This window comes from Cyanistes caeruleus, unplaced genomic scaffold (assembly GCF_971803275.1).
Source record: "Cyanistes caeruleus unplaced genomic scaffold, bCyaCae1.hap1.1 HAP1_SCAFFOLD_11, whole genome shotgun sequence".
Lineage (NCBI taxonomy): Eukaryota > Metazoa > Chordata > Aves > Passeriformes > Paridae > Cyanistes > Cyanistes caeruleus.
The window spans coordinates 2,989,894-3,007,487 of NW_028255883.1; the positions used below are offsets into that span (position 1 = coordinate 2,989,894).

Genomic DNA, 17,594 nt, shown 5'->3' on the forward strand with positions numbered 1-17,594 from the left:
AGCCACACAGCTGACATTTGCAGTGCTCAAACACAGCCCTGTTGCTGCTGCTGCTGAAATAGAATCAAGTGACAGAGGCCATCACAGAAATTGCCCCTGCAGTGGCAAATAAAATGAAAAAATCCACCAGGAGAAAGAAAAAACAGAACTTGTCACTTAATTATTTTTTCTGAGCAGCAGCAGAAAGTGGAGATGCCCAGAAGTATTTCCAGCTGCTGCTGATCCCAGCTGGAGCCCAGCCTGCTGCCCAGTCCCAGTGGGAACCTGAGCCCAGCCCGGGCAGCTCCCGCAGTGTCGGGAGCTCAGCGCACGCGGGGCAGGCCCAGAGCCCCGGGCACGCCCGCCCATTGCGGGGCAGCGGCACAGACGGAATGTCCTGCGGCCCAAACCTCCTGCTCCTCACACACAGCTCCCATCCTCCTCCCCCTCCTCCTCTCCTGGCATGGCACAAATTCCAGCCCCGAGGAGGCTTCCCAAGAGAGGCCTCAGGCTCCTGTTTCAGCCTGAGTGTCCCTGCAGAGGAACAGGGCACCTTTCAGGCACTTCCACAAGCTCCAGGTTCTCATTTCCTGGGCAATCTGCCATGCAAACAGCCTTGCCAGAAGGGACAAAAGCAAAGGGAATTAACTGGGAATTATTAGGATAAAAATCAACCTTCTTACAGACAAACTTCACCAAGTCATTCCCTGCATTTGTCCTTTTCACATTCTTTCTCTCATCTACTGAGAGGTCCAGCTTATCATGTTCTGGTGCTTATCAACAACTGATTGTGCTCTTGATTTCTCCCAGTGCAGGAGATGTACAATCACCTAAACTGAACACACAAAACAAACTCCCTCTGTTAGCCCATTTTCATGTTCCAGATCACTTTCAAGTTGTCCATGGCGCTATTGGAATGATGAGCTCTCCACTGCTGGCTGCAGGCTCTGGAGATTCTTGCTCCACATTCAGCCAGGCTTGTATTCCCTAACAATTCCTGGCAGCTCATCATGTTTTCTTCGGATAGAAGAGTAACAATGCAAACCGTACCAATGGCACAACTCCCCTGTCCACAAGGAAAAGCAAGAACAAGTTGTCAAGTTCTTCAGGTAATTTGTCCTGCTTTGCTGTAAGAGTTGTGCTGCACGCACAGTGTGGGAAGCCAAGAGAAGCTGCAGCTGGGGGCACATCTTGAGACAGGAGCTGCACCTTGTTCTCCAGGACAGGTTTTTGGAAAGAAAAGACAGGACTGTGAAGATTCTGGGAAAATTGAAACAGCTTTTTTTAAGAAATTAAAATAAAATCAAAAGAAATGACCAATATGTTTTTCTCTATTTATTTTTATGTTTCCCTTTTCCATCTTGCACTAGTTCTCCATCCCATTCATTCTAAATGGATCTCACCTCTAAGATCCATCACTTGGCAAGTTTTAGACATTGTAAAATACCATGAGCTACACCCAGTTTGCCTTCCCCTGTTTTTCTTGGAAAGCAATGCTGGAGACACAAGTGCAGTGCTTGGGTCAGGTACAAATTCTGCATTCAGGGAATGTGCTCAGACAGTGTCTGACACTCAGCAGGGACAAGGCACAGCAGCAGCCAAGGGCATTGCTGTGCCCCTGTGCAGGAATCAAGACTCTGGCTCTTGGCTCAACACGGCAAAGTTCCCGTGTTTGGCCAGGCTCAGGGGCTGCCCGGGGAGCGCGGGGCTCGGCGCGGGGCCGAGCGGGCAACGGACAAACGGCCCCGGGGACAAACGGCCCCGGTGCTTCAGTTGCAGCGGCAGCAGCGGCAGCAGCAGCAGCAGCGGCGGCAGCAGCAGCGCAAAGAGAAAAAGCGAAAGAAGCGACATTATCGCCCCTCTTTATCTTCTCCTCTCCCTCTCCCACTCTTCCACCCTCTCTCCCGCGGTCCCTCACCCATTCCCGATCTCCCTTTCTCTGTGTTCCCCTCCTCTCCCAGTTTCCCTCTCCCCTTGCCTGCCCGGGACATGCCCCCGGCCCGCCCCTGGCCCCGGCCCCGGCCCCGGCGCCGGCCCCGGGCGTCCCGCCTCGCTCTCGCCTCCGCCCGGCTCTGGCCGAGCTGGCGCTGGCGCTTCTGGGCGGGCCTCAGTGCCTGGGGCTGGGGCGGTATCGCCGCCCTTTGGCTCCGCCTGCTCCGAGCCCTGCCCCGGCCCTGGCCCTGGTCCCGGCCCTTGCCCCGGCTCCTCCCGGGGCCCGCGGAGGACACAGGCGGTGCAGCCGTTGCCGCCGCCTCCGCTGCGGCTTCCCCGGCCCGAGCTCCGCCGCTCGGCAGCGCGGCCGCTGGCCCCGAGCCGCCGCTGTCGCGTTCCAAGGAGCGGACGCCTGCGGATGCTCGGCCCGGGGAGGTCGGGGAGCGCACGGGGGCCGTTCCTGGCCCCGGGCCGAGCGCTGACGGCCGCGTCTCTTCCCCAGGGAAGGCGCAGGAGGCCCTGCAGCAGCGCTACAGGATCGGCTCGCTGCTGGGGCGCGGCGGCTTCGGCAGGGTTTTCTCGGCCACTCGGCTCTCGGATGGCGCCCCGGTGAGCAGAGGGGCCAGCGGCGGGCGGAGGAGGAGGAGAGGGCGGAGGAGGAGGAGAGGGCGGAGGAGGAGGATGGGGCTGGACACGGTAGGCGGCGAGCTGAATCCGCTGCTCCCTTTGGCTTGCAGGTGGCCATCAAAAAGGTGCCACGGAACCGCGTCCGGCACTGGGGCGAGCTGGTGAGTGAGCGGGGCCAGCGGCAGAAGCCGGGGCGTGCCGGGCGGGGATGAGCCGGGGCCCGGCAGGGTGGGAGCCACCAGGACACCTGGAGGGAGAGCGGGCGTGGGGCCAGCGGAGGGCACAGAGCATCCCGGGCTGGCTGAGGGCTCCCCGAGCCCTGGCACGGGCTCAGCCCCACTGACGGCACCGTGCTCCTCCCGCAGCCCGACGGCACCAGCGCACCACTGGAGATAGTGCTGCTGGACAAGGTGTCCACAGGCTTCCCCGGTGTGGTGCAGCTGCTGGATTGGTTTGAGCTCCCCAACACCATCGTGATGGTACTGGAGCGCCCAGAGCGGTGTCAGGACCTGCGGCATTTCATTCGGGCACGGAGGTTCCTGTCAGAGGAAGAGGCGCGGGAGCTTTTCCGGCAGGTGCTGGAGGCCGTGCAGCACTGCACCAGCTGCGGGGTCCTGCACAGAGACATAAAACCGGAGAACATCCTGGTTGACCTGGACACCGGGCAGGCAAAATTAATTGACTTCGGCTGTGGCACCTACCTGCAGGACACAGCCTACACTCAATTTGCAGGTGAGCCCACCCAGGGGTAGGCTCCCGGTCCCGGCATCTCCTGGCCCAACATCTCCTGGCCCAACATCTCAGGGCCCAGCCAGGGTGTGGCAGCAGGGATTCTCCCAGGACTGGGGCTGGGGCAGCCAGCCTGACAAAATCCCCTGTGGGTGGGGGTAGCAGAGAGGGGGAGCCAGGACCTGTGCACCAGCTGGTTTGGTGTGCTGGTGAGAATGGGCTTGGACTGCTGTGCTTCCCTGCTTTGCCTTGGTACATAATATTTTTTTGGCAATGCCAGCAGGGAGGATGTGGGTATGGTTTTTCCCCAGCACTGTGAGCAGGTTTTTCCTTTGTTTGTCATGGTCGGGCCTTGCCAGGGTTTCTGCTGCCCTCTTCCAGCACCAGTGCCTTCTTTTCCAACCCTGGGTTTGTACACAAGTGCCAGGTGCTGGCGAGAGGGCAGCAGGTCACCCCGTGAGCCACTGGGGCAGCCCCACATGCCCAGGGATGCTGGGGTCACGCTCTGGGAGCAGCAGCATCCCCCTGATGAGCTCCATCCATATTCCATAGGAACACGATCATACAGACCCCCGGAATGGACTAACTTCAGGTGGTACTATGGCGAGGCAGCAACCGTCTGGACCCTGGGCATCCTGCTGCATGAGATGGTCTGCGGGAAGCACCCTTTCAGGAGGGGCTGGAACATCAGCTGGGCCCAGCTCCCGCTGCCACAACGGCTCTCCCAAGGTGGATCATCATGTCTGGGCACGGGGGGAACACCAGTGTTGGGAGACAGCAGCGGGCTCGTGAGCATCCCGCTCTGGCAGCTGCTGAGGAGGTGGCACATGTCCTGCTCTCCTGCTCTCCTCCAAAACAGAGAATTGATGGGAAAGTTAAGGCCCAGCTGTGAGCACATCCAGCGTGGCCTGGGCACGGGTATAGTGGGGCAAAGCAGACAGGAGCCTTCTCCAACTGACCAGTGGTTTGTGGTTTCTCTCCCCAGATTGCCAAGTTCTGATCAGGCGGTGTTTATCCCTGCACTACTTGGACAGGCCCTCATTAGAAGACCTGTTCTGTGATCCCTGGATGCAGGATATTCATCAGCCATAGAAGAAGGGAGAGAGCCACAGGCACAGTGATGCAGGGACCTGGTAAGTTACAGCTCCACACATACCCTGGCAATCAGAAGCAAAGAAACCCAGACTTCTTTGTCCTGCCTGTGTCACTGCACAGGGCTCATCGAGTGAGAACACGCAGCCCTTGTGCTGGAGCTGAGCTGCTCTGCCCAGCACTGGTGGCCGCCATCTGAGCTGTTTTTGCTTGTCCTGGTTCAGTGACAGCCGGGCCCTGGGCAGAACCCTGACAGCCTGGTGTCACCCCAGGGAAGAAGGAGCCCCTGGAGAAGCTGCACCAGGTGGGGCTGCTGCTGCTGCTGCTGCTGGGGACATGGAGGACAACAGCAAGGATGACAACCTCTTCCTCGACCTGGCCAGTGGCAGCTGGCGATGATGGACTTTGATTCTGGCACCTTCTTGAAAGCCAGGCTCCACAGAGAATTTTCAGGTAAGTCCAGACCCAGGGGGATGCTCCCAGATTTGTGCATTGGCCGGGAACCAAAGGTTTCCCCTTTGCTGGGGTGGATGCAACTGATTCTTCAGTGGCTGCCCAGCTGGTTTTTGGCAGGGCTGGGGGTGTGGGCTGGGGTGGCTACGAAATGGGAGTGGGCTCCTGGTCCTGCCAACAGCCCCCAGCACCCACCGTGCCCCAGGCTGGGGCTGGGGCAGCCAGCCCAACACAAACAAACCCCCATGGCAGGAGCACAGGTGGGACTCCAGAACCTGAGCACGGCTGCTTTGCTGTGCAGGCAAGGAAGGGCTTGGGCTGCTCCACTCCCCTGCTTTGCTTTGGGATCACCGTGATTTTGGGGGACAGTGCAGGGGGGAAGGGAGAAAGCATGGGCTTCCCTCACCCGTGGGTGGGTTTTTCCCTAGAATGTAGGGGTTGTGCCTTCCTCAAACTCCTGACAGACATAAGATTTTTTACCATTTTTCTTCTTTCCCCTATTTGTCTGTAGCCTATTTTCATTAATTTATTGTTTGTTTTTCTAAAGGAAGAATTCTAGGTGGGGTCCAGTCTGGATCGGGAAGTGCTTGGGACCAGCTGTGGTGTGGATGGGCCGTGCCCTTGGAGAAGGCTGAGGACATCGTTTGGGACCAGCTTTTCTTCTGGCAGCAGATGGTGTGAGGTGGGTCCTCATCTCCTTGGCATGGGTGGGACAAGAGCTTTTGGGAGATGGCAGCGGGCACAGGAGCATCCCGCTCTGGGCAGCTGCTGAGGGGCTGGATCTGCCGTGGCTGGCTGCAGGCTGGGCACATGTCCTGCCCTCCTGCTCTGCTCCCAAAGGCAGCAGTGATGGGCAGCTTTGGGCTCAGCGCTGAGCACGGCCAGCATGGCCTGGGCACCGTGGGTGGCTGGGACAAGGGGACAGGAGCCTTGAGCTGACGGGCGGTTTCTGGTTTCTCTCCTTGCAGCCGGGCTCTGCGGATGCTGAGGCTGCTCTGGGCTCTGCCAGGGCTCTGCTGGGCTCAGCACCGGGCCGGGATCAGCCAAAGAAGAAACGGTGTGACCTGCAGCAAAGACTTGAGCATTTTGGCAATGCAGCTCAAGTCTGCAGAGTGTCCACCTCCAAAGGAAAACATGACACCCCCCCCAAAATTAAACTTGTTCCATAACTTCTGAAATGAAATCAATCTGGGATGACCCCAAATGTCATTTTTCAACTTTCTCAAGCTGTAGCTCATCCCTTCTCTGAACAGTTCTCTCCCCCACCTGCCTTTTACTTCACAACTGCTCCCTCCTTTCCCCCAGTGATTTCCCAGCCCATCACAATCTCCATCACACTGCAGCCTTCCTTGATGCCCCTCACCACGAGGAAGGCCAAGCCCCAGGCTCAGGGACTCATCCTGTCACTGACTGAAGAGCAGCAATGTCTGTCGCTGCCAGGGGCTCTTGGATGTCTCTGAATTCATGGACAGAAAGGTCTGTCTGTGCCAGGGGCTCTTGGATGTCTCTGAATCCATGGACAGAAGGGTCTGTCAGTGCCAGGGGCTCTTGGATGTCTCTGTATCCATGGACAGAAGGTCTGTCCTTGCAAAGGTTTCCATAATATCTTTGTACCCATGAGTATGGAATGAACACAGAGGGTGAAAGTGTCAGTCACGTTGTTTGCACACTCCTTCCTTTCCATACAAGACACATCCATGCACACCCCCATGTATAGATATATTAAAAGGATAGGGATGGATAGAGATTTCCCACAGAGCTCTAACTTTGGCATAACTCACCTTGTAAGCCATGGCCAGGGGATTTTTTTCCCCAGCTCTGTGTGAATAGGTGTCCAGGAACTGAAGGGAACAGCATTTAGAAGCAGTTTCAGGATTTCTAGGCAGGAAAGGGAGCTGACAATCATCCACATAACTCACCATATTCGTCGGGATGGGCTGCTGGTTCTTTAGGAATATGGCACAATGGAGACACAAGACTTGGGATAATCCCAGCTCTCTGTGGATCTGTGCAAAGGTGGAGCAGCAGAAACACCTTGTGTCTTCTTTGGGGACACAAGGTCCAAGGAGCTGGGCTGGTGGCAAAGCGTGACCTGGGCTGGTGGCAGGTGAAGTCCCATTTCATGACATCCTGGAGTGGCACAGGACAAAGCTCCAAGCACCCACAGCCCCACTGAGGAAGTCCTTGGAGTGCTGCACATCCCATAGGAAAAGCTGCATTCACTCAGTCCATTGGGATTTATCATTTCCATTTGCAACGCTTTAGGTCCAAGTTTCAAACTGCAAAATTTTGACACTCAAGACACAGTCATGAAGAACATGTATTTCCTATTCCTTTAACTGCAGTGTAAAATATCTTAATATTGGAAAACATCCATCAAATCTGTAAAGGAAGGCAGCTAATGGATCCTTTCCACTAGCACGTGTAAAAACTAAGGAACTAAAATCAAAGCTGAGTTCTCTTTTTCAAAGGATCAGTTACTTCTTTCTTACTCCAGAGTTATAGAAGATTTTTCACTACACATTTGCGAGTAATTTTTATCTTTCATGTTTTTTTCGTGTTTGTTTGTTTGTTTGTTTGTTTTTCTACAGAAAACATGTCCTGGAAAAGGCATGCCCTTTGCTCTGGCTTCCCGTGTGGAGCAGCTCCCTTCGCGCTGGCTGAGCTGCTCAGGCAGAGCCCGGCAGCTCCCCGCCCTGCAGGGCTGAGGCTTTTCCCCGTTGCTGGGCACAGACTGATGGAGCAGCAGTGCTGAACACGGGCACACGCAGAGGGAGCAGAGCAGCTGCCTTTGTCCACCTGGAGCTCCAAGGCCAAACTCTGAGCAGGCACGGCTGGAAGAGACTCGCAGGCTCCCTGTTGGCTCTGCTGCCCCACTTGTGCCCGGCCCAGCTCTGTGTGAGGCAGAGGGAGAACAAGGGGCAGCTCCCTCCCAGCCCCAGCCCAGGGACCCCTCCAGCCCCAGGCCTTGGGCCACTGTCAGCACCTGCTGCTCCAGCCACGGCTTCTGCTGGCACTGCCAGCAACAACCAAACTGGGGCTGGTCCCGAGGGAGCAGCAGCAGTGCCTGGATCTGATCCCTCAGTCTGGGGCAGCCCCCTGGGGGAACAGAGGACGCAGCAAGAGGGACAAAACCAGGCAGGGTCAGAGACTGGGAAGAGCCAGAGCTGGGAGCAGGAGCAGCTGCTTCACTGCACTCTTGGAGAAAGCTCTTGGCTGAGTCAAAGCGCTGAAAGGTGTGAAAGGCAGAGAGGAGGCCACACCAAACAATGCTCCTGTTTTCACACCCTTCTGTAATAAATGGCAATGATTCGTGCTAACTAAATTGTAACTGTTTGGAAAGTTATTATTAGGAGCAATCAAGGGAATTAGTGTTACAAGGCAGATGTACCCCCCTACAGATGTTACATGTTAAAATTAAGGTAGATGATGTAATTTTGAGATAAGAAATGTCCTAAGACAAAATCGACCTTGAGATGGATAAAGTTGGTATGACTTTAGGCATGAGGCCTGAAAATTATAAAAGATAAGACTAATTAGTGGAGCGCAATGCTCACTTACATAACACTAGGCTTAGTACGCACGTGCAACCTGTGAGGTTATCCAGAGGGCAATGAGGATGAGTGTAAGCCTTCAAGCAAAAGACCACCAAAAGAAGACTGAAGACCCCCTAGCAACAAGTGAAGCATGGACCATAGAAGAATAGTAATTTAAAAATTGGAAGTAGGGGGAAACTTGCAGGAAACATGAATGAATATGTAGAAGCGTACAGTATATAAGTTTAGTTTTAATTGCTTTTTTTGTACATGAGGTAGGGTGAGAAGCCCTCCCCATACTCCGGTCAGTTTTACTTATGCTTTAATCATACTTAATTACTGACAAACTATATATATATATATATATATATATATATATATATATATAAAACCATATATATATATATACATACCTGAATATATTTACTAAATTGTACTCTTTCACTAAATTGTATTTCTTTGTACTAGTTTGAAATCAAACCAGTGAGAGATCGCAAGTCAGAATTATAATTTAATAGGAAAATGATAAAAAGAATAAATGCAAAAATATCAAAAACACTGACAGAGTCAGAATACAGCCTGGAACCCTGTTAGGGTGATGGTAGTCGTCCAGATGAGGTGGTCTTGTTGAAGCGTGATCCTCTGGAAGAAAGGGGGTCTGGTCTTCAGCTGAAAGTCCAGCAGTAGCTTCTGTCCTCTGGAAGTCCCGTAGGTAAGGGCTGCTGTGGTGTTCGAATTCTCAGCTTATATCCAGTATGGAATGCTTGGCTCCTCCCTCGGGGAGGAGCATCTCACAATGGGATGGTGAGTCATGAGATAAGGCCTTGATGAGCCATTAACAGAAAACAGTCCAGGAGGAAGTTATCTCTGAGTCATGCAGCAAGGCAGTGGTGGGCCCATTAACAGGGGACAATACAGGGGGAAGTTATCTATGAGTCATGGGGCAGGGCATTGATGGGCCCATTAACAGAAGGTAGCCCGGGGGGGGGGGGGGGGAGGCAGGGAGCACTGCCTCACCTGGTTTCAACAGTACATGAGGATGGTGATAGAATATACTGCAACCCAGGACATAATCCACCCCTTATTCTATTACCATCTACATAATTCCAAATCAGTACCTTCCTTAGACTCCACACACACACACACACATATATATATATATACAATGGAACCTTACACACAGTTCTCACTTAAAATGAGGTCTCCTTGTGGCACACATCGGGTTTCCCCATCTTTCCGCATTACCCACCAAGTGCAACCAGGTCCTTGAGCGAAGACAATCCCACGGATAGGTTTGCTCTTGCCTGAGGTGGGATTAATCCAAACAGTCTTTCCTAACATACCTCTCATGTGTACCACAGGGACTTTATCTCCATCCACCGTGTGCAAGGGTTCAGACTGGGCAGGACCAGCTCGATTGATGGATCCTCTGGTGTTAACCATCCAGGTGGCCTTTGCTAAGTTCACTTCCCAATTTTTGAAGGTTCCTCCACCAAGTGCTTTTAGGGTAGTCTTGAGTAGTCCATTGCACCGTTCAACTTTCCCAGCAGCTGGTGCATGATAAGGGATATGATAGATCCATTCAATTCCATGTTCTCTGGCCCAAGTACTTACGAGGCTGTTCTTGAAATGCGTCCCGTTGTCTGACTCGATTCTCTCAGGGGTGCCATGTCTCCAAAGGACTTGCTTTTCCAGGCCCAAGATGGTGTTCCGGGCAGTAGCATGAGGCACAGGGTATGTCTCCAGCCATCCAGTGGTTGCTTCCACCATGGTCAACACGTAGCGCTTGCCTTGGCGGGTTTGGGGAAGGGTGATGTAGTCAATTTGCCAGGCTTCCCCATACCTGTACTTGGACCATCTTCCACCGTACCACAGAGGCTTCACCCGCTTGGCCTGTTTGATTGCAGCGCAGGTCTCGCAGTTGTGGATAACCTGTGAGATGCTGTCCATAGTAAGGTCCACCCCTCGCTCACGAGCCCATCGGTACGTTGCATCTCGTCCCTGATGACCAGAGGCATCATGGGCCCAACGAGCTAAAAATAATTCTCCCTTGTGCTGCCAGTCCAGATCCACCTGTGATATTTTCACCTTGGCAGCTCGATCCACCTGCTCATTGTTACGGTGCTCTTCATTAACTCGACTTTTGGGTACATGAGCATCCACGTGTCGAACCTTCACGATCAGCTTCTCCACCCGAGCGGCGATGTCCTGCCAAATCTCAGCGGCCCAGATGGGTTTCCCTCTGCGCTGCCAGTTGGCTTTTCTCCAGCGATCCAGCCATCCCCACAGAGCATTAGCTACCATCCAGGAGTCAGTGTAGAGATAGAGCCTCGGCCACTTCTCTCTTTCAGCAATATCTAAAGCCAGCTGGACAGCTTTAAGTTCTGCGACCTGACTCGATCCACCCTCTCCCTCGGTAGCTTGTGCAACTCGTCGTGTGGGGCTCCATACAGCAGCTTTCCATTTCCGGTTAGTGCTTACAATTCGGCAGGAACCATCGGTGAAGAGGGCATATCGTCTTTCACTCTCCGGTAGCTCATTATATGGTGGGGCTTCCTCAGCACGTGTCACTTGCTCCTCTTCTTCAGAAGATAATCCAAAAGTCTCACCTTCAGGCCAGTTTGTTATAATTTCCAGAATCCCAGGGCGGTTCAGGTTTCCAATACGGGCACGCTGTGTAATGAGGGCAATCCATTTGCTCCAAGTAGCATCGGTGGCATGATGCGTGGAAGGAATCTTTCCCTTGAACATCCACCCCAGCACCGGCAGTCGGGGTGCCAGAAGCAGCTGCGCTTCAGTACCAATGACCTCTGAGGCAGCTTGGACTCCTTCATAGGCGGCCAAAATTTCCTTCTCTGTTGGGGTGTAGTTGGCCTCGGATCCTCTGTAGCTTCGGCTCCAGAATCCCAGTGGTCGACCCCGAGTCTCACCAGGCACCTTCTGCCAAAGGCTCCAGGACAGACCATTGTTCCCGGCTGCAGAGTAGAGCACGTTTTTCACTTCTGGCCCCGTTCTGACTGGACCAAGGGCTACCGCATGAGCGATTTCCTGCTTGATCTGGGCGAAAGCTTGTTGCTGTTCAGGGCCCCAATGGAAATTGTTCTTCTTGCGGGTAACCAGGTAGAGAGGGCTCACAATCTGGCTATATTCAGGAATGTGCATTCTCCAAAAGCCTATGGCACCTAGGAAAGCTTGTGTTTCCTTCTTGTTGGTCGGTGGAGACATCGCAGTGATCTTATTGATGACTTCAGTGGGAATCTGACGCCGTCCATCTTGCCACTTTACCCCCAGGAACTGGATCTCCCGGGCAGGTCCCTTGACTTTGCTCCTCTTGATGGCAAAACCAGCCTTCAGGAGAATCTGGATGATCTTCTGTCCCTTCTCAAATACTTCTGCTGCCGTGTTCCCCCACACAATGATGTCATCAATGTACTGCAGGTGTTCTGGAGCCTCACCCTTTTCTAGCACAGTCTGGATCAGTCCATGGCAGATAGTAGGACTGTGCTTCCACCCCTGGGGCAATCGGTTCCAGGTATACTGCACACCCCTCCAGGTGAAGGCAAACTGAGGCCTGCACTCTGCTGCCAGAGGAATGGAGAAAAACGCATTTGCAATATCAATGGTCGCGTACCACTTTGCTGCCTTGGATTCCAGCTCATACTGAAGCTCCAGCATGTCTGGTACGGCTGCACTCAGTGGTGGCGTGACTTCATTCAGTCCACGGTAATCCACCGTCAGTCTCCATTCTCCACTGGACTTACACACTGGCCATATGGGGCTGTTAAAGGGTGAACGAGCCTTGCTGACCACCCCTTGGCTCTCCAGCTCACGAATCATCGTATGGATGGGGACCACAGAGTCTCTGTCGGTGCGGTATTGCCGACGGTGCACTGTTGCTCTGGCAATTGGTACCTGTTGTTCTTCAACTCTCAGTAGTCCCACAGCAGAAGGGTTGTCTGAGAGACCAGGCAAGGTACTCAGTTGTCTGATGCCTTCTGTCTCTAGAGCAGCTATCCCAAAAGCCCAGCGATAACCTTTTGGGTCTTTGAAGTACCCGTTCCTGAGGTAATCTATGCCGAGGATGCATGGGGCCTCTGGACCAGTCACGATGGGGTGTTTCTGCCACTCATTCCCAGTTAAACTCACTTCAGCTTCCAGTACCGTGAGCTCCTGGGATCCCCCTGTCACCCCAGAAATAGAAATGGGTTCCGCTCCCACATACCTTGATGGCATTAGAGTGCATTGAGCGCCGGTATCAACCAAAGCCGTATATCTTTGTGGGTCAGATGTGCCAGGCCATCGGATCCACACTGTCCAATAGATCCGGTTGTCCCTCTCCTCTACCTGGCTAGAGGCAGGGACCCTCTAATCCTGGTCATGGTGCACGTTGCTCTCCTCCGGTGAATATGCTCTTGATGTCCCTTCAAGAGGATCACTCATATCATCATTTCTATACCTTCTGATGTTCTGGCCACAAGAGACCGGAGCGGCGCTGGCTCTAGATGAGCTCCTTGTGGTAGTTGTCCCTCTTTTTAGTTCACGTACCCGGGCTGCTAAGGAGGAGGTGGGTTTTCCATCCCACTTCCTCATGTCTTCTCCATGCTCCTGGAGAAAAAACCAGAGGTTACCTCGTGGAGTGTATCCTTTCTCCCTGGCTGGGGAATGCCTACTCCTAATAGCAGAGACTCTTGTTGGTTCTGGGGAGACGTGGTAAATTTCTTCCTTAAGTTCCTTTTTTAGTTTCTGATGGCCCTCTTCAATCAAGCTCCGGACTTGCTCAGCCAGCCTTGTTTCCACAGATGAGACATGGGTGCGAAACGAGGCAGTGACAGTGTCCTCGTAGATTCTTAGTTTATTGGCCAGGACACCCACCCTGTCCTCACCTTCCCTCCATTGCAGTGTTGCCAGGTAACGGGAGTACATCTCTGGTCCAAGCCGTGCAAATCTCAGCCACATCTGTGACGTGCACTGGACACCATCTGGGCTCTTAGGAAATCTCTCATCTTCTGCAAAAATGATCTCCAGCACAGCCAACTCCCTCAGGCATCGGATACCCTGTTCCATTGTGCTCCATTTTCCCTGGTGCACCTGGAGGTCTTCTTTGCAGAGGTATCTGTCCCTTACACTTGTCAGCAGTCGCCTCCAGAGGCTGAGAGTTTCTTGGGTTCTCCCAATCCCCTGGTCAATGACCACATCCCGGGACAGCGATCCCAGTTGCCTGGCCTCACTTCCATCCAGGATGGTGTCGTTTGCTGCAGCGTCCCAGATGCGGAGCAGCCAGGTTAGGATGGACTCGTTCGTCTGGCGGGTGAATTCCCTCCGCAGGTCACGCAGCTCACCTAGGGATAGAGAGCGAGTGATAATCTCTGGTTCTGTCTCCTCCGCTGCGTGTGAAGGTCCTGCCTCACCCTCATCAGTCACTATGCGGACTGATTTGCTTTTTGATTTCTTTTTCTGAATGGGGGCAACTTCTACCGGTTTAGGCTGCTCTGGTTCGGTGACTGTTTGTGTGGAGGTGCTCATGGCCCTTTTGGTTCCTTTCTCCTCTGTGGTAGTCTGCGTAGACATGGACGCTGTTGTTTTGCTCTTGGTTCCTTTCTCCTCTGTGGCAGTCTGCGTAGACACGGACGCTGTGGCTTTGCTCTTGGTTCCTTTCTCCTCTGTGGCAGTCTGTGTGGTCATGGATGCTGTTGCTCTGCTCTTGGTTCTTTTCTCTTCCTCCTCAAGAAGACGCTGTACCACACCAAACAGTGCTTTGTTTCTAAGCATGGTGTACATGGTGCAGGCCATGCAGAGAAAACAAAACAGCAAGACTAGGCTGTCCTTGGCATCCAGAGAGAACTCAATATTTTTAAAAACTGCTGTGCCTGACCTGAAAGGCTGGAAGAAACCACTCTCCACTCTTCCCACCAAGGGCAGGGTGCGATTGTTGAGAAGGTCCCAGATGTAGCAGCCCAGACTAGGACAAGCAAACAAAATTGAGTATATATTCCGAATGGTATTCATTGCCTCACAGGTTATCATGCCATAAGCATAATAAACCAATAAAGCAATTCTCATACCATTCCCTGGTCTCAACAGGAGCAATACAACAGGCAAGTAGTTCCCCATGTGAGGGAAAATATAGAGAGCAAGATACAGTACCCATATAGACAAGCCAACCACCATGGTGGATAGGTTTCTGTTAATATGAAATTGCAATTCTGACTTTCTCTCAGGTTAATGCCCCACGTTGGGCGCCAAAATATGTACTAGTTTGAAATCAAACCAGTGAGAGATCGCAAGTCAGAATTATAATTTAATAGGAAAATGATAAAAAGAATAAATGCAATAATATCAAAAACACTGACAGAGTCAGAATACAGCCTGGAACCCTGTTAAGGTGATGGTAGTCGTCCAGATGAGGTGGTCTTGTTGAAGCGTGATCCTCTGGAAGAAAGGGGGTCTGGTCTTCAGCTGAAAGTCCAGCAGTAGCTTCTGTCCTCTGGAAGTCCCGTAGGTAAGGGCTGCTGTGGTGTTCGAATTCTCAGCTTATATCCAGTATGGAATGCTTGGCTCCTCCCTCGGGGAGGAGCATCTCACAATGGGATGGTGAGTCATGAGATAAGGCCTTGATGAGCCATTAACAGAAAACAGTCCAGGAGGAAGTTATCTCTGAGTCATGCAGCAAGGCAGTGGTGGGCCCATTAACAGGGGACAATACAGGGGGAAGTTATCTATGAGTCATGGGGCAGGGCATTGATGGGCCCATTAACAGAAGGTAGCCCGGGGGGGGGGGGGGGGGGAGGCAGGGAGCACTGCCTCACCTGGTTTCAACAGTACATGAGGATGGTGATAGAATATACTGCAACCCAGGACATTCTTTTATACCAAAACTGTATTCAATGCACTAAATTCTATCCATTTTTTCTTTATTATTAAATTACTATTAACTCAATAGACCTAGTTGTCAAAATTCTAATTTCATTTAGAACACTAACAGAAATGAGCTACCAACAGAGCTTGTTTTGATCTACATCAAACTTTGAGAAATGTCCCTCCTCCTGACAGTGACTCCTCTGCAGCTGCTCTGGGAGATCTCCTGGACCCAGCCCAGTAAAGGAGATTTCACTGGAGCTGAGGTGCTCGAGGGGGCCCATTTCAATGCTCTGCTGAAGCCCAAGGACATTGTGTTTCCCCAAGGAGCAGTGTTCCTTTCTGGCACTCGCTGGCCCATGAGGGACAGGATTCACTTGCTGCTCCTGGGTGAGTTACAGCCACAGCGAGAGGGAGGAGCTCACCCATGGCTGCTGCTGGGTCTAGACATTGGGTGAGATAAAACTGTTCTAAATGAAATTAGAATTTGGACAACTTGGTCTCTTGAGTTAATAACAGTTTAATTAAAAATGAATACAATTTAGTAAATTGAATAAAAATTTCTTATAAAAAGAATACAATTTAGTAAAAGAATACAATTTAATAAAAAAATGCAATTTATAGATGTAATTTGCAAGTAATTCCGTATGATTAAAGCATAAGCAAAACCGACTGGGGTACAGGGAGGGCTTCTCACCCCACCTGAGGTACAAAACTGACCGGGGTACGGAGGGGGCTTCCCACCCTGCCTCACATCGAAAACAAAGCACTTTAAGCTAAACTTATATACTTATAAGTTTATAAGCATATACTGTATGCTTATACATATTCATTAATGTTTCCTGTAAGTCTCCTCCTATTTCCGATTTTTCTGACTTTACATCACTTTTCTTCACAGCACATGCCTCACTTGTTGCTAGGGGGTCTTCAGTCTTCTTTTGGGGGTCTTTGGGCGAAGGCTTCTCCTCATCCTCATTGTCCTCTGGATAACCTTACAGGTTTGCGCGTGCATACTAAGCGTTGTGTTATGTAAGTCTACTAATTAGTCTGATATTTACTGATTTTCAGGCCCTATGCCTAAAGTCATTCTAATTTTGTCCATCTCAAGGCCGTTTTCAACTTGGTATATCACTTATCTTCTAAACTACATCCTGCACCTTAATTTTAACATGTAACATCTGCAGAGGTGCGTTGTAGCACTGATCCTTTTGATTGCTTCTAAATAACTTTCCAAATAGTTCCAATTTAGTTAGCACGATTCAATTCCATTTATTACAAAGCTGAGCCAGAGCTTCAGCATCTCTCCCAAAATCCCAGAATCACAGAATGCCTTAGCTTGGAAGAGACCTTCATGTTCATCTCATTCCACCCCCTGCCATGGCAGGGACATCTTCCACTATCCCAGGCTGCTCCAAGCCCCTTCCAACCTGGCCTTGGACACTTCCAGGGATCCAGGGGCAGCCCCAGCTTCTCTGGGCAAGCTCTGATCTCTGCCCAGCTGAGCAGGGACAGGAGCCGAGGGAACGGCTGGAGCTGGGCCAGGGCAGGGCTGGGCTGCAGATCAGCAAAAGCTTCTTCCCCCACAGGGGGCTGGGGCACTGGCCAGGCTCCCCAGGGAATGGGCACAGCCCCGAGGCTGCCGCAGCTCCAGGAGCCTTTGGCCAGCGCTGCCAGGGATGCACAGGCTGCGATTGTTGGGGTGTCTGTGCAGGGCCGGGGGCTGCACTCCATGATCCCAATGGGTCCCAGATCCCAGCTCAGCCCCTTGTGCAACTCTCACCCTTTGGCTCAGCCTTTGTGTGCCCTGGAGGGGCTGGCAGAGCTGATGGGGTGGGGCAGGAGCGGGGCAGCCCCAGCGTTCCCGTGGCAGTGACACCACAGCCGGGCCAGCCCCAGCGTTCCCCTGGCAGTGACACCACAGCCGGGCCAGCCCCAGCGTTCCCCTGGCAGTGACACCACAGCCGGGCCAGCAGCCCCAGCGTTCCCCTGGCAGTGACAGCACAGCCGGGACAGCAGCCCCAGCGTTCCCCTGGCAGTGACACCACAGCCGGGCCAGCAGCCCCAGCGTTCCCCTGGCAGTGACAGCACAGCCGGGACAGCAGCCCCAGCGTTCCCCTGGCAGTGACACCACAGCTGGGCCAGCAGCCCCAGCGTTCCCCTGGCAGTGACACCACAGCTGGGACAGCCCCAGCGTTCCCCTGGCAGTGACAGCACAGCTGGGCCAGCAGCCCCAGTGTTCCCCTGGCAGTGACACCACAGCCGGGCCAGCCCCAGCGTTCCCCTGGCAGTGACACCACAGCCGGGCCAGCAGCCCCAGCGTTCCCCTGGCAGTGACACCACAGCCGGGCCAGCAGCCCCAGCGTTCCCCTGGCAGTGACACCACAGCCGGGC

The 17,594-nt window shown here is 53.1% G+C and overlaps 1 protein-coding gene across 3 annotated transcripts; it reads left to right on the forward strand.

The window, feature by feature from the left end:
* Positions 1 to 1,711: 1,711 nt before the first annotated feature.
* On the forward strand, positions 1,712 to 8,137 carry LOC111945581 (serine/threonine-protein kinase pim-1-like). 3 transcript variants are annotated; one of them, XM_086872263.1, is made up of 8 exons: positions 1,712 to 2,520; positions 2,649 to 2,699; positions 2,904 to 3,270; positions 3,820 to 3,996; positions 4,253 to 4,400; positions 4,584 to 4,812; positions 5,360 to 5,494; positions 5,781 to 5,999. In XM_086872263.1, the coding sequence occupies exons 1-5, from the start codon at positions 1,969 to 1,971 to the stop codon at positions 4,357 to 4,359; spliced, it is 1,254 nt and encodes a 417-aa protein (XP_086728389.1). In that variant the 5' UTR covers positions 1,712 to 1,968; the 3' UTR covers positions 4,360 to 4,400; positions 4,584 to 4,812; positions 5,360 to 5,494; positions 5,781 to 5,999. The 3 variants fall into 3 exon arrangements, with proteins under 3 accessions (XP_086728389.1, XP_086728391.1, XP_086728390.1); XM_086872265.1 differs by having other exon boundaries at positions 1,749 to 2,520; positions 4,632 to 4,812; positions 5,781 to 8,137; XM_086872264.1 differs by having other exon boundaries at positions 1,749 to 2,520; positions 5,364 to 5,494.
* Positions 8,138 to 17,594: the final 9,457 nt, after the last annotated feature.